The sequence below is a fragment of the Hippoglossus stenolepis genome, chromosome 17 (assembly GCF_022539355.2).
Source record: "Hippoglossus stenolepis isolate QCI-W04-F060 chromosome 17, HSTE1.2, whole genome shotgun sequence".
Lineage (NCBI taxonomy): Eukaryota > Metazoa > Chordata > Actinopteri > Pleuronectiformes > Pleuronectidae > Hippoglossus > Hippoglossus stenolepis.
In genome coordinates, this window is record NC_061499.1 from 21,742,097 (window position 1) to 21,769,225 (window position 27,129).

A 27,129-nucleotide genomic window follows, 5' to 3' on the forward strand; every position below is an offset into this window, starting at 1 on the left:
TTCAAGTGCTGGTTTGTCCCTCTACCTTGAACTTGTTATTTTTACCTTTTTATACTTGCAATTATTTATTTTTTCTTCCATGTACTACATTTGAGCTAAATATGGCAAGACTCCAAAAGAAATGTTACGCTTTTAAGCGAGCATGTGTAAATTTCACTAAACAGTGGCCTCTATGGACACAAGTACCAGTCATCCCTTGATATGCTCCTCCCTTGCTTATTTACTGTTTCTATGTTATATCTGTCAACTTCTTCACAACAATAATGGAGATTTGATTATGAACAATCTAAAGAACTCCAGTATACTTTCAGATAGAGGTTTGCAAAACAGGCTTCTCATTTTTGACCTAAGCCATCAACTTTGCTGACTGAAATGTTGTCACTGGCAGATTTGATCCTACAAGCTGAATACCTGAAGTGCTTGAAAGAGGACTCCTCGAGACACAGTTTTAACCAATAATTAGTCCACACCTACAAATATCGATGTTTCATATCCATATTTAGAGTTGGAAATCATGAATCACTTGAATTATTTAATTCAGTTCAGTTTGTAGATTCTTAGTCAATTACTATTTAGTTCATGTCCTTTTTTCCCTAAGATGTTCAAATGCACTTCAGTATGTCCTCCAGTAAGTGAATGCATCACCCTTTATGATAATTGCACCTAAGTAAGTACAACAGTAAGTGAATGCATCACTGTCCTTTGTATATTCAATCTGTTTCTGGTGCGAACTTCGAGTTCAGTACAAACTTAGACCTTTCATTAACTGCACATAGGGTTCATGGCTCAGCAGCTTATTGTTTTGGATTACGCTTTCTCTGTGTTTTATCAAGCTTTAATGAGGCAGTAACATACTCTGAATTACAGTAGAGCTCTTGGTCATCAATTAGGAGCTCCATTGCTAAAAGCTACTGATTCAGTCAGTGATAATGTCAGGAATACATCTTAAGGCTTTGGGAATGATGACCAACCACGGAGCTTGGCAAACTTGGCAAACAGTCTGCAAAATACCCAGTGGCTGAATTCATATTTATGTTTTCATGGTTAAACGGGATGTCACGTCTTCTGTATCAATGAAGATAAAACACTGCTTTGCGCTATAATCTGTGGGAATAACTTCTCTCCCGCCTGCAGCCTGTGTGTGTGTGTGTGTCTGTGTCCACTCGTCTCTGTTGCTCTGGACGATCCCATTTATTTCGTAATTAATCAATGATGTCGGATCATGAATCCAGATCGTTCCATCACTTTCATCCCTGTGCGCGTCACGTCTCTTCTCGCGTGCGTGTGTGTGCAAAATGTTGGACTTTCTTTTCAATGTGTTCAAAGTATTGTTCAGATCCTAATAACTTAACTGCATAGTGTCAGTGTTTATCGTTAATGTGTAAAGTGAGTGTAGGTTAGTGGGGAGTGAGGAGGGAGGACATGCGGCATGGTACAAGGATACCAGACCTATAATTTGTGTCTGACCCAATCCTGAAGGAGCAACGGGCCGCCGCTGCAAAATGAACGTAACAGAAACCCTACCTACCTAATACTGCACATAGTAGCTTTTATAAGACATTTTAATGACAATTAGAAGTGACAAATAATTAAAAAAACTAGAGACACCCACCACCAGAATTTTGCTGTTGAGGCATTCAGGGGCTCTCCAGTGTCTTTCAATGGGTCTTGGACCCCCGAGACCCCCCCGTATATCGCACCCAGGGTATAAAGCATTCCTGGAGTGTAAACTTGCATAGCCATTAAGCAGCTGGATAGAAATAGAGTTATTAATACATCTGGGACCAGCGCTCACACACTTTTTTTTTGCATGTGACTTATCACCCTAAAAAAGAATGTGCGTAATTAATAATATGCCACTGGCCCCTTGAAATTATGCCAGGCAACCATCTGTAGTTTGAAAGCAGGTTTGACAGGCATTGCTACCTTAGCAGCTTATGGTAGCTCTGGTGTTACTGGCTGGAGAACAAAAAATAGAATCACACCACTGAAGTCTTTGGATATCAAGCATGGTCATTACTAAAGCCCCATATACTGTTTCATCCTGTGAAGGTCAATGACAGTAATGGTAAATGATAAAATACTAACGATATGCCCTGAACAATATCACTGATAATGTCAGTTTCACTGTCAGCATTTGCTGCTGTAAACTAACATTAATCATACATATTGGTCATACCAGAACAAATAAGACTATAGCAGCAAAGTGAATGAACTGATTTAAGCGAACAGGCTTTTTATTGCTAAGAAATAGAGAATGAAGTGCAATTTCATGTTTTAGAAGTTACTTTCTGTCGCTCGAGGGAACAACAAGGTAACATTCCTTTGCTGTCATCATGAATCTTGATTAAACAAACTTTACATTTTAATTATTCAGGAACTTTCTATTTATCACATGCATTGTAGCCTATAAACACTGTATTCTCTTTGGTAGCCAGCACCTTTTGCTGTCTGCTGTCCATCAGTCCAGTGGCTACAGTGGCATGATACATGACAAAATACACCAAGATCTCAGTTAGGTTGTTTCTGTTATACTGTCCCTGGACAACATTCAGTTGTGTGGAACAAGTATACTGAGTCACTATTAAGAATCCACGTGCAGCTTAGTAGAGTGCTATTGGGATTGATTCGCATTAACCCCATGTTAATCTTGGACCAAGTATCAGAAGACAATCAGGCCAAGTGGGATTTAAGAATCCATGAGTGGAATTACTCAGGAATGCAACACAGTAATTTTATACATTTCCAGTAACTTGTTGTTGAACAAATATTGATTATGACCTCATTAATGATGGAAGCCCAAATACATGATTGAACCAACCACGTAGACACCTCCATGGTATGATGCAAGGATAGAATAACAGTGATGTGAATGGGATAAAACCATAGTTCAGTGGGACTTTGGGAATTTCCTACACCTTATAAGAAACGTGATCATCTTATTAAGACATTTGCAAGGGATGATGGTTCAGATCAGATCAGCTCAGTACTGTCCTGCAGTGCTCATGTACCTTCAAATGCCTTAAATGTAAGCTTCTGCACTTCTTATGTTGTGGTGTACTTGTTTACATGACATCATTGCTGAGTATTCAAACTATTTTAGTTGTATAAGTGCTGATGGTATTCCTTGTATGTCTAGCTATGATATGCAACTTTTCTTGTTGACACAGACAGAGCTTGTTAAAATCCTGCTCAAAGACGTGTGGCACACTGTTGAAATCGTTTTACTCTGAAGGCCAACATCAATCAAAGTTCTTGATTGTTCAGCTCATTTTACTTCTGCAGCTAATAGCAGCAAATTACTGTTTTAGCATGGTGTAAATATGGATAGCAAATAAATCTGGTGCGGTTATCTTCGGTAAATCTCAGGATGAAAAAATTGTAGATTTCAGTATTTTGGCCCAGGTTGGTTGTTATTGTACCTATTAATAAACTAAACAAGCCTATTTTGTTCCTTACTTAAGAGAAGAACATATGCACCCCAAGATATACATGAGAAGTCGTATTCTGCAGGCTGGACATTTTTTTCTTCATAATCTTAAACAGTTACAAACTTACTTGAATACTGTTAATTCAACTTTAGATTACTTTAAGTAGTGTGGGTGTTGACTGACTGATACATGTAGATGTGCTTGATGCCCATACACTTTACACATCTCAACCTGACAACACTTTACTCACCTCAACTTGACAACCTTTCACCCTGTACATGCTGAACTACTGCCCAATAGCACATATTCATGAATGCAGTAGTCAGGAGACTCAAACTTGTTAGTTTGTTAGTCACTGCAGAGTTTGGAAAGACTCACTGCTGCAGTTTAGTTGATAATTAGACTTATTTTAGACTTTTCATTTTGGTAGTGTTTGTAAGGGGGACAGTGTTTTAGTAAGAGACATTTTTCCTATGATCTGCTTCGATATACAACAGTGAGGCAGTGTGTGTGTTTGTGTGTGTGTGTGTGTGTGTGTGTGTCTTTGTCTATGTGCTTACAGTGCTCATAATCCACTCCTGATAATGGTGTGTTGACTGTTTGTAGCTTTAACAACAAGACGAGAGACATGGCTGCAAATAAAACTGCTCTTGCCGATCATCACAACAAAATTAGGTATAATTTTTTTTACAGTAATATTTAGTGCACAGACACCACATAGCCCATGTATAAAAGACATTTGAAATCTACACGATGAAAGGATCCAACACGTCTTAGTTATCTTTACAGCAAACTTACAACGTGGAAAACTTTCAATAACCAAACACAGCATTCATACTGCCTAAATTAACTTTACCATAACATGAAATCTGCTACAAATCAGGCATACAAAAAAGATCAGCACCAGTTGTATTTTTGAATGTACTGTATACTCCATCAGTAGTGGTTATGAAGATTATGGCATATGCATTTAAATTATTTCTACTACTAGAAAATGTCCTCAGCAGAGCTCAGACCTCTGTCAAGTCTGAGCCTCACTCAATATAATGTGGTACAAATAGAAAGTTAGCCATCAAACAAATCACTTAAAACCAGCATCACCAGTATAGTGGATATCAGATGACTGTAGAGATAATATTTACAATAATCCAACTACTAATCTGATAATTATGAGAAACATACCCACGTGTATGAAATATACACAAGAAAACACTTGAAAGGATACACTACAGTTTAGTGGTAATATGCAGGTGTGCAGGAGTTCCCAAAAAAGTCCTTGGTGAATTAATATTTCAATTTGAATTCAGTGTGAAAAGTTGCATATATAGCTTTACATCTGGTCTGTGCATGTGTCCACACACTGCCATAAACAGTGGAGGAATAGAAACCTTCGCTCAGCCTAATTAGCTACAGTGCTTGTGCATTTTATTTAGTTTTGTTGTGGTTCATTTGTAAATGTGGATCATGTTGTTCATGTGGATCATGTAATATGATATATTATCTCCTATTACACCTGATCATTACACTACTCTGGGACTTCCACAGAGGCTCAGAGGCTCTAACACTATCCCTCTTGTAAGAACACATTGCTATATTTAAATATTCATCAACATAATTTCAAAGAATAGAAAGGAATGTTGTATCCACAGTGTAGGTGATGCTCAGAGCTTTTAGAATAAAAATGTAAAATATCATTTTAAAAAACACTGGGAAAGTGTAATGTTTACCCTTTGAAATGATGATTGGACTGACATGATATAAGTTGTAATGTGTCTTTACTACTTTTAAAACACTACTAATGAAATAAATACAGTAAAAAAAAGACTGTTTATATGCTCAGTAAATGTACTCAGCCTTTTGGTGGATATTTGCACGTCTATTATGACCTGATTTAGTGTCATTGGATTTTGTGGATAATTCTGTATTTTAAATTTTCACTGTGTCAATATTAGAAATGACAACACTTTTCCCCCTCATGCAACCAATGGATTTCTTCTCTCTCTTGGTATATTGTCACTTTTATAGTAATAATTTAAAGCCACAGTATGGTATGTGTGAAAAATAAATTCATCTAAACTGACATGTTTAGATGTACATATAATACAATCATGTTTGCATCTGTTGGTAAGAATCATAGTTTATTAGTTTTTTCCTGCCTCACATACGTTCGATGATGGTCCAACCGGAGCCTACAGAGTAGACTTATGACATCACCTTGTGTGAAAGTCACTACTGCCACTCCGCATGTGATGAACAACTGATCCAGTCTCTACCTTACACGGCAACTTGCTCCGTCCACCTGCCTCCTATCTCATCATATAGCATACAGAAGACTAACTGACGGTCAAAGAAACTTGCAGTTTGTTGTATGTATGTTACCTATTCATTAGCTCTCATAAATGTCACCAAATGCTGTTAATTGCATGTTTGTCTTTACCTTAAAGGGATAGTTCAACCAGAAATGAAAATTCACTCATTATCTACTCACCCCTATGCTGATGGAAGGGTGGGTGAAGAGTTTGAGTCCACAAAACACCTTTGGAGTTTCAGGGGTAAACAGTGTAGCAGCCGAATCCAATACAATTGAAGACATTAGTGACCAAAGCTTCAGACGTAATAAAACAACAGAAAAAACACAACATGCCTCCACACTGCTCCTGTGGTGTCATCTTAGTGTCTGCAAGCCCCGACATTCATATTCGACTCAAAACGAGGTCATGTACACCATGTTTTAAGCCTAAACGTCCAGCAGAAGTGGCTAAGCTAGCGGACGTAAGCATTTCCGACGGTCCCTGAATACACCTTGTCGAAAGATATCAGAGGACATTTAGTCTGAAAACACGGTGCACATTAACTCTTTTCAAGTCAAATATGACTGTCGGAGCTTCCGGACACAAGACGAGCAGTATGGAGGCATGTTGTGTTTTTTTCAGTTGTTTTATTTACGTCTGAAGATAGGTCTGCAACACTGTTTACCCCTGAAACTCCAATAGGTTTTTTTGGACTCAATCCCTTCACCCACCCCTCGATCGACATATGGGTGAGTAGATAATGAGTGAATTCTGGGTGAACTATCCCTTTAATTTCATGAAACTTATTCCCTGGTTCAAATGCAAGTTATTAAGCTTCTTTAACTAAGTTAGTTCCTTACCAGCCCTCCGAGTGGGTTTTGGGATCTTTGAAACCTTTTGTCACAAATACTGTATATTTCCTGATTGTAACCAGTCCACTCTGCGTTGATAAAGGTCACCTCTAACATTCTTTGACATGTGGGACAGTACAGGTCAAATATGTACAGTATGTTTCACCTGCAACCTTTCTCACTACTCATTTCAACTGACAAAGAAATAAAGCACACACCACCAGTGGACTGTGGTCCACAAGTAGACACAACAAACTGCGATGGTACATTGTGTAGTTCAGGGAGCAGTATTTGGCTCTTGTTGGAGTTTTGTGTTTTTGGGTCGTTGACAATCCGCCAGTGTTCAGCACAAGCAATCACTTTGTTCAGTGCTTTCTCTAGTTGAACCTGTTGAGAAGCTGCTGTATGGGGATTTTTTAGTTCTGGGTATTGGTGGTTTATCCTGTTCTAATATACAGTCTAAGACCATGATATTTTATTGTTACCTTTTCACTGTGTGTAAGGTTTGTGTTTAGCAACCTAAAACACAAGGCTTTATTGTTTCCATATTGCAGATTTTGTTTGCACCTAATTGAAAGGAACGACACGGGAACATCACTGAAATCACTGGGGACTTTTCTGTTCATGGTGGCAGTTAAGTGAATTGCAGAGCCTCAGGATGCTGAGCATTGGCCAAGACTGTGACATGATGCTCACACTGGGAAAGAAGATGGTGGTGTTTGGATTGTGCACGCTTATGCCTTGTTTTCACAGTTTTAACATAGAATGTCCTCTAGTGTTCAATGCAAGAAATGCATTTCTTTATAGATGAAAAGAAATGCCACTGGAGAGCTGTGAGAGAGAAGCTAATTACCTCCAACAAGAGGTTATGTTTTCACCCATGTCTGTTGGTTGGCTCATTTGTTAGCAGGATTACGCAAAAACAACTGAACCAATTTTGATCAAACTTGGTGGAGGGAGGAGGTCTTAGAAGAACCTATACTGGGATTGTATCCAGGAATTGTGTTTCACTTTCTAGACAATTATGTGCAGGATAGTTTCTGGTCGTGTCTGTTGTTTTGGGACATTACATACATTTCTTCTATCTGAGGTCATGATGTTGCCATCTAGTGCTGGGCACCATTTTGAAAAACATGAGCAATGTACTTTTTGTGAATGATGTAGTAGATGAGACCAGTTTTCACCCTCATATCACCTGTCTCACCTACACTCTGCAGAGTTACATATAAGGGAAATACATGGTTGTGATTATTGTACTGCTTTTGCTCAGTGAAACCTCAGTGTAACTTTGGTTAGGATTATCTAAGATTATACCGGCTGAGTAATGTAAAGGAAATACAGATACTACAGGCATGTGCACCTCCAGATATAAATATGATTTTAGGTACAAAATGAGCCCTGTTCGTTTCATACAAAGTTTAGCAGGTGCGACTGATGTTAGTGACACTTCATTCTTCTGATGCTTCATACGCACATACCATGATAGCAAAGACACAACTCAAAGTCAGTAGAAACAAACTTGAATTAGGACATATGTGTGAACTAAACCGTAACTCATTATGTGTAGTCCATGCAAGAGCAAAAGTAAAATTAACCTCATGAAAAATGAACTGGTATTGATTTTGTGCCTTTTTTAACGAATGTAAAACTACAGCAGTTACCCCAGCAGTCAGTATTAATGTATGTGCATGCTTACAGGACAATGAGTACCAATGTTTTCTGCCCACCAGTATGGTACCAGTTAGAGGCTATAATGTGCGAGTGTCAGAGAGTTTGCAGCTGACTATTCATTTTATCCCCCCAGTCTCCTGTGCTAAAGACCCAGACAATCATCATCTCAGATGTCACCAACTCCCTGAGAGGAACCGTGACCTACAAGGACGTCCCCTTAGTTCACACTGAGACCAAGACCATTACATATGAGTCAGCACAGGTGAGGGGAATTCTGGGAATCGCACAGAAAAACAACATTTCACAAAGTATCTGAGGCTCTGATTAAATACAATCAGTAAAGCCTGAATGGTCTCACATCGTTTGGAGGGTAGATTTATTTTCAACGACACATGTTGACGTACCAAACCTTGGCTTCAGAGAACCTTTCCGACCATAGATCTTTACCCTTGTCTCACCTCTGGCTATCTGTTTAAATCAGGCGAAGCTTAGGCCATTCACTTGTCTATAGGACATTAAATCTTCATATTTTATAAACCTGTGGCTCCTTTCAGTTTGTGGAAACAGTCATATATTATGTCCAAAGATTAAGTAGAGGGCCCAAGAGGGAAAACATATTTTCACTATAGAGGCTGTTTAATGCTCAACACACTCTAGAGCTCTTGAGGCAAGTATGTGATTTGTGATATTGGGCTATATAAATAAAATGGACATGACTTGACTTGACAATATTCGCTAATAATGCTCTACTTATCCACACAGTATTAACAAACCATATATTACATCACCAGAAACTAAATATCACACACTGGGCCGCTGTGGCTCATGCAGTAGTGCAGGTCATCCCATTATAGAAGTGGGCAGTTCAATATCAAGTCCTCCTGTCCACATGTCCAAGTGTCCTTGATCAGGAGTCTTAATTCCAATTGCTTCCAATGGTAAGACCAGCATGTTGCATGTTGGGTTGCTGTCATCAGTTTGAATGGGTGAACTTTACAATTTACACTTAACCAGGAACCTTTCGGTAGGTTGAGATACCGGGGCCGCAATGCAGTTGCTCCTTTTACTCAACAATCCAGCCTCTATTATTTCTATTCCCATTTAACTTTTCAATTCAAATAAAAAATCTATTAGCATAACCACTTTTTGATTATTTTTAGAAATATGTATATAGTTTTTGAATTTACAACCAAGCCAAGATTAAAGTAATCTGAATAAAGCAACCTATAATTGGAAATGTAGTCAGATTGAAGAAAAAGAAAAGAAGATTTCCAATTTGGTAAATTATGTCCTGAGGTTCAATACACAGCTCAATTTCCAAAATTAAATGTTGTTAAATGTCTAACAATTACAGAAATTACACATACAGATAATATATAAGAGATAATTGAGTGTGTTTAAAATGGATTAATTTGACATTCTTTTCCAACACTTAAAAGGTGTCTCTCCCACAGCCGGTGGACAGCCTGGCAGAGAGGGACTCAGGGGTGCTGCTGAGTGCCCAAACCATCACCTCCGAGACCATCAGCACCACCACCACCACCCAAATCACCAAGGTCTGCTCACATCACTAACAGACCTGCAGAAACTCAATACACATCAATACAGTAATTTACTACTATGCTGTGATGGATATCTACTTCCAATCACTTGTGCCATTGGTATTGAACCACTGTTTAAGTACCTGCTTGAGGGTTACTGAAGACTATACAGCCTCCCATGTCGTCCTATCAAAATCAGAAATACAGTTTTTTTGTTTTTTTTAAAAGGATATGGATTGTTTATGTTATTTATACTATATTAAGAAAACTTCAGTGGGGTACTAATGGTAAATGGTCTGTATTTATATAGGGCTTTTTTAGTCTTGACCACTCAAAGCGCTTTACAGTACAGTCAATTGCCATTCACCCATTCACACACATACAGTTCATCTCTGGGCAGTACTGGGTTCTTTGAGCATTTATTATTCACCTCCTGAGATGGTTTTTCTCAGAATGAGGCCAAAAACTAAATACACCCAGTGAGTGACATGTCTGCAAATGGAAACGCTTTGTTTATGAGAAAGGTCAAAGGAGAATGGCCATAGAAAGGCAGCAGTAGTTGCAGACTCACCAACACTGGTCAGTTAAAGCCTGAAAAATGCAGTCTGGTCTGATGAATTTGGATTTCTGCTGAGGCTGGAGAAAGTAGGCTCATTTGACATTTGACATTCAGCTGACAAATCTGCAGAAATGATGTGATGCAGTCATGTCAAGATGGAGCAGAATCCCAAAGGGAAATGTCAAACATTCGGTGGCATTGATTTCTTGAAAAACTGAGGCTATTTGAGAGCAAATGGAGGAACTTCCCAGTATTAGTGTGTTGTTTCCAGTGGGTGCATTTTAGTTTCAGTGTGACTTAACTAAAGTCTCTTCTGACTATACCTTGATTAAAAAAAAAATTTTTTTAACTTTAGTTCAAACAAAAAATTTAGTAGCACTTAAATGGCACTTACTTATAGCACTTTGTAGTTTGGCTCTCTTGAAGAAAATGTTACTTTCTTGTTTCTTGTTGTTCTGGGTTTGTACCCTCATGGTTGAATGCACTGATTGTAAGTCGCTTTGGATAAAAGCGTCAGCTAAATGAAAATGTAATGTAATGAACTTATACATCCTATCTGCTTATATCATTGCATGAAGATGCTCCAGTCTCCAGTACTTACATAAGAATGATTCTATTTTTTGCCAGATATTCAAAAGTTGTGGCCCTCAGCATAACTCCCTGAATCTACAGCATCCTTATACTCGCTGTTTACATCCTCTAAAGCAAGGGGTCTAGGGGATTTACTTATGAAAATAGAATACTTACAAGAATACTATACAATAATATTTCAAGGATTCTAGCATAACCTATCTTTGACACAAGAATGCTGATGTTTCCAGTTGATATTGGCATAACCAGCACAGAAATTGTATATTGAGCAGTTAGTATGTTTCTGCAGGACATGCTACCATTCTAGTTATTTGTTCTCATTTAAATGCATGTACGCTGTCAAATGTTTCAGAAAGATTCTTGCATGCATCCATGTTGACATGCAACATTTTCCAAAACTGTGCTTGCATCCACATTCTTTCTCTCAGGGACACCACATGTTTCTTACACGGCTATCAGTTTCTTCTCTTATTTCAGCTTGTATCATGTTTTTGTTGTAGACGGTGAAAGGAGGGATCTCTGAAACTCGCATTGAGAAGAGAATCGTCATCACTGGAGACACTGAAATTGATCATGACAAGGTGAGGAATGTAAATGATGGAGGAAGAGAAGTATTTTTTTCCATGTTTCCCTGCTCACAATAAATGGTGCTAAATAATGCTGTTTTTCCTTAAAGCTCTATTAAGAAAGTGCTGTAATTGTGTGTTTGGCTCAGATATCTGCTTGGAATGTTTGTGAACATGATAGAAAAAGGTGGAATTATTTGAAGGCCCAATTTGCCTTATGGAGTAATTGTGTTTATATATCATGTAAATCTGTTTTGTGCGCAAGCCACTTTAATTAAACTCGTAAATTGTGTTCTCCTTAACAGACCTAGATTGTCCTTTGTTCACTCCTCAGGCTTTGGCTCAGGCCATTAAAGAGGCAAAAGAGCAGCACCCAGATATGTCCGTTACCAAAGTGGTTGTGCACCAGGAAACAGAGATCACCCCAGAGTAACACAGACTGATCCTTTTGAAGGTGAGTGCCTACGCTGGACCCACCTTCAGCCATCTCCATTCTGACTGCTCTGACTGAAACCCTGCCACAATGATGCTGCTGTTCCTGTCGATCCGGGGTATTCAATCAAAATTCAGAGAGGCCCAGATAGAGAACATTTCCTCAAGCAAAGGTCCCAAAAAGAACTAGCATTATGATTCAGTGTAATATATATTGAAATATAAGTTGTACCAACGTCTGTGTCTAGTCAACAACTGACAAATCAAAGAAAGTATTATACAATAATATTTTAACAAAATTTATTGCAAGTTTTCAGATTTGATTTGAGGTATTATAAATAGGAACTCTAATACATAAAAATACATAACAGAAAGCTTTCTTTTTAAATGCGCATCTCAAAAGTGGTTTGTTTTAGAAAAAAAAGAAATAAAAACTGTGAATTCACTTTTTTTAATTCTATTCTATTCTATACTCTTACTTTCACTTAATAGTCTCAACCAATTTTTTTAACAGTTCCAACACAATCATCTTAACAACTGAACTGCTTTAACACCTGCTTTTCTCTTCCTTTCTTTTCCTCTAATATTGCACCCCACACTTTTCTTGTTCGGTGAGAGAAGTGAGTTCTAGCTTGTGCAGTTGGGATTTTAAATCTAGGCTGGAATGATGTAGTGTTGTTTCACATTGCTCTTTTAAACAATCTCTATGGCCCTTCGCAAGAAACCTGGGCTATCATACGAATGTGAGTCTAGAAGCGCATTAGACCGTCTGGTGGGATTTAAATATATTCAAACGAATTCTGTGTCATGTCAAATTCCTTCAAACTTGATTTTTGGAAAAGCTGACAGTCCTACAAGACACATACTGTTTTTGAACTGCCTGTTGGACGTGTAAGAGTCTAGTCTTGATTAAAAAACGTTTTTTGCTCTCTACTTTTCTCTTTTTAGAGCACTCCATGTGAAGTTACTATTTTTGCTTTCCTCTGCCTCACTTATCACTGTCAATTCTTCCTCCTCACCAACTCGGCATTAAAGCTGCAATGGTTCAAGAGGAAAGGCTCTATCAAAATTTAACAATCCTCATCTGCATGTTGGTGCTCCTGCCAGTGTCTAACAGAGACATGTTGATTGTGCGATATACAATCTCAAAAAAATATTTTGGGACATCACTGACTCTGAGTAAGAGTCATAAGTGTATAGAGTCGGACCGGTGATCAATAACTGAAGAGAATCTTATGATCCGAGTTTACAAGTCGATTACTAAATCAGGTGGTATTGATGATTTAAAAGGTAATGAAAAGCAAATCCGAAAAGAGCACAGTTTTGTAAAATATTTAAAAGTTGTGATGTATACAACTATAATGTTAAACGTTGATCCAGATAACACATTCTGCCTCAAACATATGTGCTGCACTTATCAAAGAGAGGCTGCAAGCTGGCGTCACAGCTTTCAAGTCATTTTAGCAAGTGTTCGCAAGGTGCACCTCTCCACCTTCCATATGCATTTGACAAAGAACAAGGACAGGACATAATGGGATTTAGCCTACAGAGCCTAACCATTTAAAACAAAGACATTCAAATGTGCTTTTGGCTGCATTTCTTGCAGTAACATCCATATTCACTTTCTCCACTGAGTGTAATATATTTAAGATGGAGTTCAATCACGTAGACTCAAGATAAGCTACACCATTATTTATCTTCGGAGCTTTGTGATTTTAGTGAAACCTCTTGGCTGAGCAGCACCTGTGTGTTGCTGTGTGTTGCAGGGCAGCACGAGGCTCAATTCATAGCCTGACCATATAATGAGCTGCTGTCTTAGTAAATCAGATGCTGAATACAGCTTCCAGCTGCAGAGTCATCAGAGACTGCAGCGCACATCAATCAATCAATCAATCAAATTTTATTTGTATAGCCCATATTCACAAATCACAATTTGTCTCATAGGGCTTTAACATGGTGTGACATCCTCTGCCCTTAACTCTAAACAAGAGTAAGGAAAATTCACCCAATGTCCTTTTCTTAGTAAATCTGGCCTTGATAATCCTGCTTTAGAAGGAAGCCCGGAGGCAAGACTTCACTGTAATGAGGAGAAATGTGACATCATTATAAATTAACCCATAATGAGACTCTGAAGCCCTCACTGTAATTACACCAGAAAACAACTGGTGACCAGGAGACCAAATACAATTATGTGAATGTGGAAATGTTGATTTGTATATAACATTACATAGGTCTATATTGGGACTCAACTGACCACAAATCTCTACTTAATATTCTTCTTAATTACACAAGTTGCATGCAAAGGAAAATGTGCATGAACCAAAGTAGTGTATAGATGTAGTTTGGTTAAATCTGATTCATCATGAAACACGATGCCTCAGCAGCATGAGGTATGTTAAGTAATGGTGCCCATGAGGCTTTAATTGTGGACTTGTTTATGAGGGTCCAGGCTGGGAATCTGGTGCTGTTTAACCCACTGACAGCCTGGTATGTAAACATAACAGCCCTACCTCCCAGTCTGTCTTTTCAGTGATGAGGCGGTTATCCAGAACTGAAGGCCTTTTAAGCCCCCAGTGTGGTCTGCCAGACCGCAGCATTCTTCTCTGTTCTTGTAGACTTGCAACATCATTTGTCATGTTTCAGTTATTCCCAAGGCCCAAAACAGTCCTCGAGTATTCTTGCGCTGCTCATTTTACCAGGAGGCTTTGGAACTGAAGGTTAACACAAGTATTCCAGTATGTGTTTCCCACCAGCCATGTAAATGTATAGCTCTACAACTTTTGTGTAACTACATTTAGTTTGGTTGTTGCTGGAAAATAAGCCCAATTTAATTTTTTTGTTGGAAATATAATTTCTCACAGGCTAAAGAGCAAAAGTATTGCAACAAAACAGGCAACATATAAAAATTAAAACAGAACCAAACTATGATAGGTCTTACATGACTGTTGGTGATTAAAGTGCTGCGTGCACACCTAAATGTAAATACGGTAAAAAAGAAGCCAGCAGAATAAATAATGAATACTAGTAGGATTTATTTCAACACCTTGACACTAGAATACAATTTACTGTCCAAGCGGTCTGCATGTGATGGGTTAGGTCTGGGACACATGTTAATACCAGGTCCAAATAGAGTCTGTGAGACCTCACTGAGGACCTGAATGCCCCCATGTACTTTTGGTTTACTGGCATATTCAGTCAACATCAATGTGTTTAAATATCAGAGTGGCGCCTGAGAACAGCCACATCCCCCAACTATATCCACAAAGTCTTTTATCAGAGTCCTACATATTCCATTACTCTGGCAAAGACATGCTGCTTTGTTCATGTTCAGCTTATATAAATATAAGCTGCTGTGACATGGAGCCTCTTATTGCCTTCCCTCCTGGTTTTCATAAACATTAAGTACACTTTATGTTCGCATGTACTGCTGTACTGCTATGTACTCCTTCGTGTGGGTGTCTCTTGTTGCCAAGGTGTACTGTATCTGTTTTTACTATTGTCATTTGCTCTGAAGAAGCAGTTCATGCTTACTGTTCAGCTATAATCATTGGACGTGTTAAAGTGCAATTATAATAAAAGACATGATACTAAAAGCACTTTTTTCTCAACACCTGATTTAGAAAGATTGTAGTATATTTCTGGAGCTTCGGAGCTCTAACCCTAACCCTTTTAATGTGAAACCTGAAGGAAGTGTTGAGGTGCATTGTCAACAGCTTAACAGGGCAGGACAAGCTGCAAACGGGGACGCATTTGTACATATGAGTTGAAACAGTCTTTCTGTTAAAGGAAAGTGTTTTCAGCAGAATGGTGATTCTGACATGATTCTTTAGTTAATTAGACTGAATTTATCATGCGGACTATCATAGCACAGTGGCAGATTAAGTTCAGACTGATTTACTTGATTTTATTTGACAATGAACTGGAGCAATCATTTTCATTTACAGTAAAATTATTAATATGCAACTATTAAAATGTTCATTATTTTCTATTTTATGTTCTATTTTGACTTACTTTATCACAGGAGCTACCATCTATTTTCAGTCTGTGCTCACATGTCAAAATTTGCTGGTGTCGTCACAATGTGATCTGAAATCTTGCTCTTTTTCCCCCCCATTCTCTGTCCATTTGTCCATCTCTCTTTCTGCACCTTAGACCCCTCAGCTGCCCCACTTCTCCCTCCTTTTGTGTGTTGCCATCACACCATTTTACCTCAGCACCCCCCAGCCATTACACCCAAATGCACTGCCTTTGCGACGTGAATCACCGGACCACAGGAGAGGGAATGAGCATCAACTTTGAACTATGAAATTTTCCATGAGCATGGAGTTCAGCCTGAAGGAGACAGTCACCAGAACATTCCCAAGAACCCCCCTGTATTCCCCACAATCCCCCTCTTGTTCCAGTTACTGCCAAAAGAACAACCACTGGACTCACAAAAAAGGGAAATTTAAGAGAAAAAAAGAAAATAAAGTACATCACGAGTGGAAGTTTCTCTGGAGGTTTTAAGAAAATTTTTCAAGCGCATTTGGTGTTTTAATCTTGAGATAACTGGTACTTTATTTTTCTACAGTTTTTTCTTACCATCAGAATTGGTTATCAATAACTTGGAATTTAAGTGTTTTTTAACAATGTAATCAAGAAAGCATCAACTGCGGGATTGTGGGTGATTTTTCTTGGGATTGTATACAATGGGAGATGAGGATCCCTCTCAAATTTTAGCACGGGTTTGGTGTCATTTCTTGTACAGTAAATATTTATTTTCCCTCTCAATGTGAAAATAATATTTTTTCAATTCATGTATAAAAAAAAGATTGATTTTACCAAACCAAACCTTCACCTTATTTAAAGTTATGACTTGTTCATTTGTTGAGTGATTTTTAAATCTTTGATTGTTTTAGTTGTTCTTGTTGTTATTGTTGTCGTGCTTGTGTCACTAGAACAGGGCTTTATCAGGACCAAGGAGACAGCAGTGTAATGAAATGACCTTTTCTTTATTTATTCCCAACCCTATCGTATTTTTGTGTGTTTTGCATTTTGAGATATACTCAGCACACTTGTATGTAACCTCAAGATTTTTTACTGAGAACATTTTGGTCATCACATACAGTTAATTACATTCTACTAATTGATTTTAGCATTTACAGTGTTTCTGCATATTTTTCCATTTCTACTCCTCCACTAAATGGGCAGTGTGCACTCATCCAGGGAGAGGGAAGTCAAATTTCATATCTGACCTGACATTTTATACAATCATGTAATCATGTAATCATGTAAAATGGGATGATTTTATACTGCTTTTAAATGAATAACATAATAGTACATCAAATACAAACATTGAATGAAAGGTTAGAATAAAATTGGTTAGCTGATAGTTTTGTTTTTTGTTTTGTTTGAATGTATGAAGCTGCAGCAAGTTTCTGTTTCAACATTTGATTGACTTTAATTAGATTATTCTGTTTACTAAATGAATTATTTTACCGACTAAAATGTTCTTGAATTTCTAATGATGCAGCTTGAAAGCATTCAGTAGTTGCACACTAATTTAGAAATTAATTCAACATTAGAGTGGAGGATAAGAATAACCCTACACCATAATAATATGACTCATGGTTGTAAAATTCCTTTAATTGCCTCTCCTGATATGCACCATCTATTGTGGTCTGAAAAGGGTTTTTGCACTTTTTGCTCTGAAAATGACTCAATCATTTTTAAATTTAATATTCCCATTAAATAACCTCAGGAATTAGCTCAGAGCTGAAAATTTGATACTCATACCAAGTGTCTGTGACACAGAGTATGGTTAATATTTTGCTGTAAATGAGTGAAACAAAGTAAGTATAATCAAGGTTTGCAGGTCATGCAGTCAACATGATGTCTGTACAAACAGCAGCATAGCTACTGATGTTGGGAAAACATATTTTGGATGAGGAGGAACAGTTTCAAATACTGCAAGAAATTTAAGTCTTGGTGCACAAAAAAGTCAAGCATATGATTTTAAACCAATGAAGATGTGTCACATAGCTTAGATCTGCATACAATGTTAATTTCAGTGTGGAGTGGGAGAGATAAGTTTCATTTATGGTAAATAGAAGAAGACCCAGAGTAGATCCTTGTGGGACACTAGTATTAACCTCAAGCGCACCTTACTGAACTGCTGAGTTATTCCTGAGATGATGTGAAAAACCATTTAATGGACAGTTCATGTGAACCCAAAATTAGTTTTCAGTTAAATATTAGTCAGCAGTGTATAATGCCTTAAATTTATTTCATAAAGTCTCCTTTATATAGGGTTTGATCATCTTTAAACTATTACTTTAATCTGGATAGTCTAAGAATTGGCATACTGCTTGTGTTATTATTATAGTGTACCAAGACAAGAGGAGCAAAATAACCTCCTGCTCAGTACACACTGCCCATTCAGATCATATTTATTATAGCACATGCAATTTACATTTTGTCAATTTTATTTATCATCATCCTTCTTTAGAACACAATATTTTGTACAGTCATCCCAAAATGTTTTCGTTATTTTATTGTGATGTCATCTTAATTGTGGCACTCCCTTTTCTCATTGGAAATAAGCAAGCCATCATTTCTACGTTTCTTGAATGTGAACCCTCATTTTACCATCACAGGAAGGCATCTAATAAAAGAGCACCACACACCACAATAAAAATAGATGTACTTGAAGTCTTTTTTATTATTATGTTTTGGCTGCTTTACATTTGTTCCATTGTTTGTTTGTGTTTGTTTGTCGGCAAGATTACACAAAAACAACAGAGCAGATTTCAATGAAACTTGGTGGAAGGATGGGACATGGGCCAAGGAAAGAAGAAGATTCGGATCTGGATCAGGGGGTGGATTCAGGAACTTTTTTACTTTCTTTAACATTCTTTAGTTAATTTCTCAAGAGAATAATTCATGGATCTTGATGAAAGAAAGTCGGCATGTGTGGGAGACCTTACAATAGTTCACAGAATATCCAAGCACTTTGTGACAGTGGGGAGAAAAAAACTAAACCGGAAGAAACCGAAGTAGACAGTGTGGGCATCTGCCTCAACTGGTTGAGGTGAGCGGGGAAAATTAGGGAAGAGAGAGGAGAAAGATCAAAATTGTATAAGCACGATTAGACTGTTATAATAACAGTGATATTAATAGATATAATTATATTATTAATGATAACAGCACCAGTTCATATTAGTAATAATGATAGTAATTCTGATAATAAATAATGATTGGGGTAATAATTACAATAGTTTAACAGTAGTGTCGGTTAGCAGTTGAATATTGTCTACTGCACACTAAAGGATTTTAAAATCTTAACTGATTATAAAATTATGGGTGACCACAGACATAAATACAGATGTTACCAATTTTAAAATGTAATCATGAGAATGAACACACTAAATTATCTCCCAACACAACCACACGCCAGCCAGTCACCACTTAGTGTCTTTCTAGACTAATTGTGTTCCAGCTCTCCAGGTTGAGATGGGTAAAATGGTGCTATATCTAAGATGTGAACCATTAATGCAACATAGGTTGTTCCTTGTTATTAGAGCAGGGAGCAAACGCTTTGCATGGGCCCCCCTTAGCTGAACATAAGTCATAACAACCACATAGCAGTCAAACAGAACATAAACTTAACTACCAGTCCGTTACACTATGAACAAATCCTTTACATGCATGGTGTTCCAACTCAAGGGGAATTGAAAGGAATGTCACAGAGGCAATTTGCTAGTTTGAAACAAGCAAAGAAGGCAGTTAAACAGAAAGATGCATTGGAAACGTTATTTATATGAACCACTTACAGTTATGACATTTGTCCAGGCCAAATGAATCACTATAACTGAATTGCATTGCTTCTGTGTGATAGTTCCAGAACTTGAGGGAAAGGTAACGGCAGTTTTTAAGATACGCACACACACACACTTTCTTCTTTCTCTCTCCAGATATGGTTTTAACGTTGATTTGTTTGACCGCTACAATATCAACACTGATTATTATTATTATTATTACATTTCATTTAGCTGATGCTTTTATCCAAAGCGACGTACAATAACTGCATTCAACCATGAGGGTACAAACCCGGAACAACAAGAATCAAGTAAGTACAATTTTCTTCAAGAAAGCCAAACTACAAAGTGCTATATGTAAGTGTAAGTGTTACTAAATATAGTGATTTTTGTTTTTTTGATCACCACATAATGATCGATACTTAAATTAGTAAAAACTTTCTTCATGGATGCACGTGTTCATTCATTAATCCAGCTTGTCTCTCGTGCTCACACAAACAAACATTGTGATCGGACACATCTGTAAACTCAGAGTGGGTAAAAGCAACAGAAGAGAGCTGGAGGAGATGGGGGGGCGCGTTAGGTTTGGCTCGACTCAGTTGGCTGTGCACAGTGTGAATGACAGAGACACAGAGAGGAGGAAGTTACTCACAGAGTCAGTAGAAACTGTAAATAAATACTTTTTTACTATCCAAATATATGAAAAGACCCAAAATGAACACTGTAAATAGTGTATCCGTTATTAATATTTCTCTTAAACAAAAGGAGTAAGTCATGTATTATCCTCCACAAGAAAGATGGATAGTAAGGCATTGTTGTTTAACTGCTGGTAATTACAAATATTTATTATTAAAATATTTTTTATACTGGAATATTTTGGATTTAGTGTAAGAGTATGAGCATGGAGGGTGAAGATTACATTGTTTTGTTTGATTTAATGAGTTTTTGAAAAACCCTTAGGCAGCCAAGCTTTCAAGGGCGAGTGCAGATGATTCAGCTGCAAATGCTTCGGGGTCCAACCTGGACAATGCCACCAGCACAGCCAGTCGCTCCATCAGCCTGGACAATGTTGGTCCTCTTCAGCCGGCTAATGCTAGCCCTTCTTTAGATAAAACCGCAGGCACGGTCACAAGAGAGCAGAGCGCTGTGGATGGCGCTGTGGCGATGGGAATATTTTTAAAGCACTTGATCTATGAGATCAGAAATCGAGCACAGGTTTGACCAAGCTGGGATGCCACACAGAGGGAGCAAATTCTCATGGATTCTGCAAAGATGACACTCCGCACAGTTGCTCCAGTCGTGTTTGTTTTTACCCGTGTCCACTGCTTCCTCTAAGAGGTCTTTCTAAGCACTTCGTTGTCTGAAAACTTGGCTCCGTAATACTGTCACTCAGAAGAGATTAACTCATATGGCATTACTACATGTCCACATAGGCATTTTGGATGATATTAATGTTCTGGACATCATGAGGGAGTTTATCAGTTTCACTCCAGAGTGCAAGTCCACCCTTGGAGTGCCAAAGTCTTCATTAGATGCTGTTTATTGCATCTATGACACTGTGTTGGCTTGTTCCTGCCGCTGTGCAGTATACTTGTATTATATTGAGTCTCTCGGGTTTGCGTGGCTATATACTCACCTGATTCGGTGGTTTAACCTGGTTTAGCCGGCATCAGTGGTTGCTGTGTCTGTCACTCGCGTTGAACTGGGTTGCAGAGTAAAACCTCCTCTTTCCTCATCTACCATGCTTAATCTCTGTGGTTGCTCTGATGTTTAGTAGCTTCATTTGTTTTTCTTTATCTGCTCTTCAAAATATATGCCATTGCCTATTAAATCAGCAGTTGTACGATTTAGTTATTGAACTGATGTGTACTTGTTAATGCAGTTTTTGATGATCCTGGCCATTCAAATGAATGCAAAAAACAAGAATGTTGCACTCCCACCTCTGAGTGACATCCAGCGCCTCTGTAGTAAGGCACCTCAGAAGGCAGGGAATATAATTCAATATTTAACTCATTGACAGTAGTGGAGTAGGGATTTCGAATGGTTTTGTAGATACTTGAGAGAAACTGCATTAATCAGCAAAATTATGGTTGCCACCAGTGCCTTGGGAAGTAGGGGTGCTGCAGCGTCCTCTGTTGGAAAAGGCAGATATCACAGAAGATGTTTAAAAACAGATGTATAAAAAATAGTAACATTTAAACAATTTCCCTGATATTATTTTTTTAAGAAATGATTGCCTGGGGACGTTTTGTGAAATATTTACTGAATAATTATAAAAATTGTGGAATTCTGGACTTTGACTCCTTTTATAAAGAGTATTTTGGATTTCGTTTTTTTGCTTCTGTTGGTGGGCTTTTTTGTTTATGGTCTTTCCCTGTGTCTCCCTGTTTTTTTAAGGGTTGTATTGGAGTTATTTTTCTCCCTGAGTTCTGTGTTTCCTGTTTTATTTTGTAGTTTATGCTCCTTGTGTGTTTCCCCCTTCCTCACTTCCTGCCTTTGTCCTGTTTCTCGACCTTGTGCTTGTCTGCAGCAGTTCCTCATGTTTTTCACCTGTTTCCAACTAGCCCTGCCTCCCCTGTGTATATAAGTCTCTCTGCTTCCCTTTGTCATTTCACTGTCTTCATGCAGCCTCACCTCACCCCCCTCTATCCTGCACTTGTGAGTTCTTTTTTTGTTACACTTTTCTTGCTCTGCATTGTTGGGTCCTCCTGCTTCCACAATACGCGACTTAAATTAATGCAATGCCTCGTGGTCAATAGAAGTCACGTACAGTACCTGGCCAGCAATGCTGCATCATTTAAAGTAGCTCGCAATGGCACAGAAACACATTTGGATTGAGGGACTTTATCTCTGCAACCACTGCACTTCGCTCCAAATGTATTTGGCTATGTTGTTGTGTGGTGTACAAATGGGGCGGTTGGACCGGTTAAAGTATTGTGCATATTTGCATGTTTCCACTACATTACCCCCAACTTAAAGCCTCTTCTCACAGCCCTTGTCACCCTCTACTGAAAAAGAGCTTTTAGATTGTGTCAGGTCAATTTGATAAATAATTTACTTGTTAAGTTGATGCAGGTAATCTTTTAGAGAATTCAATTACTGTCTCATTTTATTCAGGGTCATCACAAACCAATAGAAAGAAGTTGTCCAAAGAAGAAAAACCCTTAGGACTACATCACCTCTGGGAAGGTTCCTGGGAAGATTCCTGACACTGGGAAAGCCCAGTGTCTCAAGTGCATTGAGACTTCACCTGTGGCACTTAAAGGTAAGAAATGGGAGGTAGAGAAATTTTGTAAAAACTGCATTGGTGCATTAAAACGAGACTCTGTGAAACAAAGGTAGGCTTTGATAATTTTGCACTATAGCTGTCCAATGGAATATCAGGTTTGTGTTCTTATCTTCCCTGGTATTTTTATTCTACAGTACAGTTTTATTTTGTTATCTATTTAATTGGAAGCTCTTTTAGTGGAGTGTATTTACATAGAAGGAATGGAGTTTTGTGCTTTACCTGTGCTTAAAGGGAGGAGTTTGGAGTTTTATGAAATTCTTTAATGAAAAACGAAGAGGCTCTGACACTTCAAAGTGAAACTGTATAAACAAATGTATCTTTTACATCTTTGCACTATTGCTGTGAAATAGTAAATAGAAAAACAGGCATAGTTTGTTCTGCAAACTTCCCTGTTCTCTTGTGTTCAGGCCTTTTTTCCTGTGAGATTCCATTCAATTTCCATAAATGACTATAGTTCTGTGGCATTGCTTCATTTGTAGCACTTCAATGGCTGAGTTTGTAAGTTATATTCAATGAAGGGCCAAATGGGTCAACCACAGATGCCATCTCACTAACCCTACACACTGCCCTCTCCCACCTGGACCAGAGGGACACATACTGTATGTGAGAATGCTGTTCATTGACTACAGTTCAGCATTCAATACCATGGGCTCAACACCGCCCTGTGTGAGTGGATCCTTAACTTTCTGACGGGCAGACCCCAGGCTGTTCAGATGGGCAGCACCACATCCTCCACCCTGATTCAACACCGGTACCCCCAGGGCTGCGTGCTCAGTCCTCCCCTGTACTCCCTGTTCAAGCATTACTGCGTGGCCACCCACGCAGCTGCAACACTATCAAATTTGATGATGACACGACCGTCATAGGCCTGATCACCGGCGATGATGAGATGGCCAGAGAAGAGGTCAGAGCCCTGACAACTTTGTGCCAGGACAACAATGTCAGCAAAACGAAGGAGCTGATCATGGACTACAGGAAGAGACATGGTGTAGAACACGCGTCCCTCTGCATCAACAGGACTATGGTGGAGAGAGTCAGCAGCTTCAGGTTCCTCAGGGTTTACATCAGTGATGACCTGACCTGGACTCACCACACATACTCCATCAGAAAGACGGCCAGACAACGTAGACTTCCTCCGCAGGCTGTGGAGCTCAACACGGATTCTAGGATTCTCTGCAACTTCTAAAGGTGCACCATAGAGAGTATCCTGACTGGCTGCATCACTGCCTGGTATGGCAGCTGCACCGCCCTGAATTATAAGGCTCTACAGAGGGTGGTGAAGTCTGCTCAGCACATCACCAGGACGGAGCTGCCATCCATGGAGGACCTCTACACCCAGCATTGTAGGAAGAATGCCAATAGGATTATCAAAGACTCCTATCACCCCAGCCATAAACTGTTCTGCCTGCTGCCGTCTGACCGCCGGTACTGCAGCATCTGGTCCCGCACCACCAGGCTCAGAGACAGCTTCATCCCCAAGGCCATGGGACTTTAAAACTCCTCCAATCTGCCATAAGACTGTCACTCCTTTAACTATGCACCTTGCAATTACTTATTTCATCAGTTTTACTTATTTCATAAATTTACTCGGTCTACTCAGTAGAATTATACTTAATTTTATTTGAAAAAAATATATTTAGCTGTATATTATATTTTTATAAAATCAAATTTTTTTTGCTTGTGTCATTTTTTGGAGCAGTGCTAGAATGGAGCCTGTGACACAAGCATTTAATTGCCAATGACTGCTGTATGTAACTGTTGTGCACATGATCAATAAAGTCTTGACTTTTGCCTCCTTCTAAACATAGGCTTTTCCAGCCTGCCTGCCGAAAATCGTTGCTCTGACCTCCTGGGTAATTCGTTCTGACCAAAGCAAATAGAACAGTTTATAGAAAAAGCCAATTTTCTCCCTGATTGATTCGCTATTGTAGGTCATAAAGAGGCAGCAATATTGAATTAAGACCGTCTCATAACCAGTTCAAAGGTCCTTGTAGGAGCTTTAAGGTTCAGGTCAAATTTTGCTTGTGTTGCAATGGTGACATATTTTTGTTTTTATAAATATTTTCAAAGGAACTAAGTAATACAGTTTTAAAGAATAAATGAAATACATTTTAGTTGAGTCTTTGTAAATTATTATTTTTTGTATTTGGTCTACGAGTCCCAGATAAAGGTATTGAGTGATTGGGTCACATTAAAATGTTACTGGAATTAAAAGCATGTGGTGGAAATCGGACCTGTCTTTGTATATTTTATTATAAGAAGCTTCAAACACATCAATACAGAGCCAGAGTCACCAAGAGCCTGCCAGAGATTGAAAAAAACTTGGGTGAAGGAATATAAAGAAATAGAAAAATAAAAAAGAGTGATTGGTAACCTAACAGGGCTACTGGATCAGTGAGGAGGATAAGCTGTCTGCAGTAGGCTGCCAGGCTTGCTATCAGGTCCAAACTTTTAGCTGCACTCCGGACATTTCTTTCGCTCACAAGGCTGAACAAAGATACATTTATAGACTTGTACAAACTAAAATGCGTATCTCTGACACTTTGTCATATCTGTACGATGTAAACACAGTTTTTCTCGTCTTTGTCATTTGAAAAACTACTTGAACAACAGCAGTGGGGACAAATCATCAACCTGCCACACAGGGAGAGTGTAAGGCTCTGGACAGTGACAAAATCATTGATGTTGTTCAGTGGTATAATGAAACAAAGTAATAAAACTTCATTACAGTACAGTATTTTTTAGACTTACCAAAATACTGAATAAAAACACTGCTTGTTTTACAGTCCCTTGAATATAACGCACAAACTCAATGATGAGAATAGAAAAACGTGGCATCCCCCTCACTGAGGTGAAAACACATACTCGCATACACTTTGACTTTAAAGTTTGACAACACAGACAGTCATTTTTATTATGTTATGATTTTATTTTGTAACCCCGACTAATCACTCTCTTGGAGGTCTACTTCCGTGTGATTTCATGGAGTGCACACGTGAAGGCAGTGACAGGATTCAGCAGATGACATTACCTTGTTTAGTCTCTCTCTGTGAAGTTTTTATGCTCTTGATGTTATCTGGTAGGAAGGAGATGGAAAAACAGATGTTCTAAGCATTGATAAGGTCTGCCACTATAACAATGATGTAATGGTTGTTTAGCATTTTGGATGAGTTAATGAACTTTGTCAGCACCCTGCAGTTTCTCACTCTTAAGTAAGAAGGAAGTGAACAAGACACCATAAATTCCATTACAAGCACTTGTTTACTTTTGAGTTTAATAATTAGAAAATATTACTGTATTTGAAGCTTTATAATGTTCCTACTTAGTAAACAAACCAAACGCAAGGTCTAGCGTTTTCTGAATGCACCATCAAATGAAAACATTCTGGAGCGTTGTACATAATTTTGTACGTCATTGTGCAGTCTGAATCATTAGATTTATTTGAGATGACAGGTTACTTAGTGCCTGGAAATGCACTTAAGGATAATAAATAAAATAATTCAAGTATATTTCCTCAAGACAAAGCTCCAACTCTAACTCAGTTATTCATTGTCTATGGAAATCTAGGTGACTTTCAGAGAATAAGGAAATAATTTTGAGACTTTGCAACTAGCATAACAATAATTCAGCATTAAGGCAGGGAGCCTCAGTGAGAAACCCCGTTCTGCAGAGCAGTTTGAGTGTTCGGAGATAAAGCACTCCTACTAAATCAAGCCTGTTGACTCTATTTGACAGCCAATAGGTTCTATCTACAGAAATTGTTACAGTGAGAACAGAAAGAAAAAGTTCCTTTTTTCATATCTACTGTTTAATTTTCCCTGTTCAACCTGTTTTCAATAAAATTGATGAAGAAAGTGAGTAAACAGCTGAACTTGCAAAGCCCATTTTCCTACCTGTGCTTTAGACATGCAAAAAAGTGATTACTCTCAAAACTGCGAATCAGCACTACCATGTCAATAATTCATGTCGCATGCAAGTTTACATCCAGAGTAGAGTGCTGCAGTAAAGCAGTCTACACATGGCTTTACACTCATATTCAGTGAAAGAAGTGATTATTCTTTTTAAAGCAGCTGGTGCACCATATGTGACTCCATCCAGCCATGAAATCATA

The 27,129-nt window shown here is 38.3% G+C and overlaps 1 protein-coding gene across 2 annotated transcripts in view; it reads left to right on the forward strand.

Moving 5' to 3' along the window:
• The window catches only part of epb41a (erythrocyte membrane protein band 4.1a), a 55,604-nt gene extending 36,981 nt beyond the window's left edge, over window positions 1-18,623 (forward strand). Inside the window, exons 17-21 of one of the 2 annotated variants that reach the window (XM_035183429.2) lie at window positions 8,378-8,506; window positions 9,699-9,800; window positions 11,436-11,516; window positions 11,836-11,955; window positions 16,086-18,623. In XM_035183429.2, the coding sequence (XP_035039320.1) occupies window positions 8,378-8,506; window positions 9,699-9,800; window positions 11,436-11,516; window positions 11,836-11,934 (411 nt within the window). In that variant the 3' untranslated portion in view covers window positions 11,935-11,955; window positions 16,086-18,623. Of the gene's footprint in view, window positions 1-8,377; window positions 8,507-9,683; window positions 9,801-11,435; window positions 11,517-11,835; window positions 11,956-16,085 lie in introns of both variants that reach the window. The other variant, XM_035183428.2, reaches the window with a different exon arrangement.
• Window positions 18,624-27,129: the final 8,506 nt, after the last annotated feature.